At 53.1% G+C, this 3,674-nt stretch overlaps 1 protein-coding gene across 1 annotated transcript; it reads right to left on the bottom strand.

Moving 5' to 3' along the window:
* Nucleotides 1–1,437: 1,437 nt before the first annotated feature.
* Nucleotides 1,438–3,034, bottom strand: LOC135389248 (uncharacterized). The gene is made up of 2 exons (XM_064619313.1): nt 2,859–3,034; nt 1,438–1,840 (listed from the first exon to the last, which is right to left on the bottom strand). Exons 1-2 carry the CDS (start codon nt 3,032–3,034, stop codon nt 1,438–1,440), a joined length of 579 nt encoding a protein of 192 aa, XP_064475383.1.
* Nucleotides 3,035–3,674: the final 640 nt, after the last annotated feature.

Genomic DNA, 3,674 nt, shown 5'->3' with positions numbered 1-3,674 from the left:
CTTTTCTTCTTCTCTTTTGCCTTTTTCCTCCTCCTCCACTGATGTCCAATGATATGGGAAACGCTATGCAGCCTCTTTGCAGTTTTATTTCATTTCCATTGACTGTGCAAGTAAATGAAGTGTTTTGCACCACCACAACGTGGTCTGAAATTTGTAAGCCCAGGGTGACAGGAAATAAAGAAAACAGGTTGCGGTTTCGTTTCGCAATTTCCGCGTAATGTCGGTAGGCTATAACATGTCGACACCAGCTTGTTTCAACCGCGTCGTGTCCAACCTAGGTTTTTTGTGTTACGAGAGATTTCGTTTATTATATGCGCACGCATTGCAGAAACCACACGAAACGACTGGTGACTAACCCTTCGCCCGACAACAACACAGCACGGAACAGCAACAGATCAACGAAGAAGTTCAGGAGACAACTGGACAGCCTGTGCGCATTCAAAAGCCGCGCCACTAATTGTTCCGTCTGGCTGAGCGCGATATGCGTGTTTAGAGTATTGGACTTGGCATGGGTGAGCACGAGCGGTCATATGTTTGCACAAGATTTCGCTTGACCCGTCGCGCGCCAAGAAAAAAAAAGAACACAAAAAGAAGACGTTTCATCAGCGGTACTGCATTTCCAAACAAGCGCCAAAATGTTGTGAAGCGGTGACTGCGCGAACCATTTCGCTCGCTGCGCCATCCCTCGACTGTAGACGACGAAGTGCCGGCTATGATGCACCGCCTTAACTGCAACTATACTGCAACCCTAAACCTATTGTTCGTGCAAGCGGGCCCAGGCGTACTGGCTCGCGCCATGTGACGCACGGCGGAGCGGAACCTCTTCGGGTGCGTTTTCTTATTCAACCCGAGTAGCCAGGAGTTGGGTAACGACGTCAGAGCCTTTATCATCACGTGACTCCAAAATAGCCACCTTTGACCGTAATTTTCGAACGGCTAGAGTTACTCTGCGCTCAAAATGGCGGACTGGCCTGACGGGCGAGACGATGTGGAAGTGCTGGCAGACACTCTGTTTAACAACTTAACGCAGATGCGTGCACTTCAGCAGATTTTGAAAATGCTCGACAGTTTTTAACCAGTCCTACATTTCGAAAATGAACACCACCCATATTGTCTGTCAACAGGACGGTTGGTAGCAGACGACGCATCGTCGTCTGCTAGCTTGTGTGTGACGTCAGAATGACGGCTACCCTTCTTCAGAGCAGAGTAGAGTAGAGTTGTCACTCCCTGGCTACTCTGGCTAATTTTCGCCTCAGAGTTATGACGTCATTTCGCTAATCTGGCTACTCTGGCTATTTTTCGCCGGCTGAGAGTAAGTCGGAGTTGCCAGAGTTGATTAAGAAAACGCACCCTTCGTCTTCTGTGGCATGCTGCTACAGCCTCCTCCACGCTAGGGACAGTTGAGAGCTGTCCGACCAGGTGACGTGCTTTCCGGTGCTAGGCCGCTGGTGCTTGGTTTGGGGGGAGAGTAACAATGGATGGTGAGCCCACGTTATGAAGCTCCGTGTCGATATAGCGTTCAATGAAGGGGTTTTCGATGAAAGCTGGGTTAAGACGATCAGCGCTTACTGTGTCCTCTTTATCGTTGATCACGACGCGGAAGGTCTTGTCGGACTGCTGCAGCACCGGGTGCGGACCGGAGTAAGGTGGACAGAGGGCCTTTTTGACGCTGTCTGTTCGCAGGAATACATGAGTTGCCGTGCTGAGATCCGGCTTGCGGGAAGACGTGGCGCGGGTGGGGACCGGTCGAAGGCTCTCGAAGGAACGGTGCAGATGGTTCAGTAGCTTCCCTTCAGTAGAGGAGGACAACAGCAAGACGATCTGTCCAGTGGTTGCGGTTCTGGGGGGCAGTTAGGGCGGCTTTGAGATGACGATGCAGTCGCTTAATGAGGCCATTGGACGCAGGAAGGTACGACGTCGTTCTTATCCGAGAAGCTCCAAGGATGGCTGCAACCGCGTGGATAAGGCGGCTCTCGAACTGCGGGCCCCGGTCTGTGGAGATCTGCGACGGCACGCCGAAGTGAACGACCCACAGCGCAAGGGACGTGGCAGCGACCGTATCTGGGGTAGAATCCATCACGAGGGCAGCCTCAGGCCAGCGGGTGCACCTATCAACAGCCGTTAGGACATAGCAGTAGCGGGACGAGGGAGGAAGAGGTCCGACAATGTCCAGATGGACGACATCGAAATGAGCATCGGGTGTGTTGCACTTGCCGAGCGGGATTATAGTGTGGCGATGAATTTTTGAACGCTCTCAGCTATGCAGTTCTTCGCCCATTTGCGGGCATCGGTGTTCAGTGAAGGCCAAACATAACGGTCCGCAACCAGCTTCTGTGCAGCCCAGATGCCAGGACAGGACGGGCCAGGTTGTGCAGGGCAGAGAAAACGTTGCGTCGACACACCAACGGGACGAAGCGTCTGGGGTGCCCGGTAGACATGTCGCAACAGATCGTGAGAGATCATGATCGTGAGAGAGGTCTTTAGACAGGAACGGGGAGATCCTCCAAGCGGAGTCAGGATGGCGGGCGCTCACGAAAGCGCTTGTGGTCGTCGTCACAGGGACGAGCATCACATGGGAAACGGACGGGATAAGGGCAGACAATGCCGTGACGCGAATTAAGGCGTCAGCAGGACCGCTTTCAGTTCCGTTGACGTGCTGAACGTCCGTGGAAAACCCGGCCAGGTAGGACAGCTGTCGTATTTCCCGGTGTGAATAGCAGACCTGCTGGCGGAACGGAAGGCGTAAGTGAGCGGCTTGTGATCCGTGAGGATAGTTAAGGCCCGACCTTTTTGAAAATGGCGAAAGAGCCGAACCGCATAGGTAGGCTACCAATAGTTCGCGGCCGAAAGTTCTATACTTTGTTTCGGCGGGCTTGAGTGCTGTGGAGAAAAATGCAATGGGATGCCACGTCCGGTCGAACGCGTTTGAGGCGTCGACCGTAAGAATGGTAGGAGCTCCGTGTTTCAGATGGTAGAGAAGCATTTGAGCTGCGAGGTCCGCTTTGATCTTGGCAGACGAAGACAGCCTCGGCATTCCATCGCAAACTCTGTGAACGTGGTGTATCCCGCCTAAGTAAAGCTTCCAGAGGTCGAAACGTGAAGGCGCAGCGAGGGATAAAAACGTTGGTAGCAGTTGATTAGTCCGAGGAAACGCCGGAGCTGCTGGAGAGATTGAGGCTGTGGGCAATTAGTGACAGCCTCAACTTTGCTGGCGAGGGGGGCAATGCCGAAGCTGTTGAGTTGGTGGCCCAAGAATTCTGTTGAATCCACGCCGAATTCGCATTTTTGCATATTGACAACGATGCCATGTTGAGCCAGTTGTGTGAAGAGGAGACGGAGGTGTTGAACGTGCTCTTCGGGACTAGAGCGGGCCACGAGCAAGTTGTCAATGTAGGCGAACACGAAAGGAAGACCTCGCATGACACAATCAATAAACCGCTGGAATGTGAGCCGCGTTCCGGAGTCCAGAAGGCATTCGCTGGAACTCAAACAATCCAAACAGCGTCGTTATAGCTGTGTTCTTGACGTCTTCTCGAGCGAAGGGGGGTTGGGTGATATGCTTCCATGAGGTCTATCTCGCGGAGAGGGTGGCGCCGTGTAAGTTAACAGTGAAATCTTGTAGCCGAGGCAGCGGGTAATGATCAGGGAGAGTTACCAGGTTAGGTGCGCAGTAG

This window comes from Ornithodoros turicata, chromosome 3 (assembly GCF_037126465.1).
Source record: "Ornithodoros turicata isolate Travis chromosome 3, ASM3712646v1, whole genome shotgun sequence".
NCBI lineage: Eukaryota > Metazoa > Arthropoda > Arachnida > Ixodida > Argasidae > Ornithodoros > Ornithodoros turicata.
The sequence above is the reverse complement of the archived record's forward strand: the minus strand, read 5'-3'. Positions and strand labels throughout refer to the sequence as shown.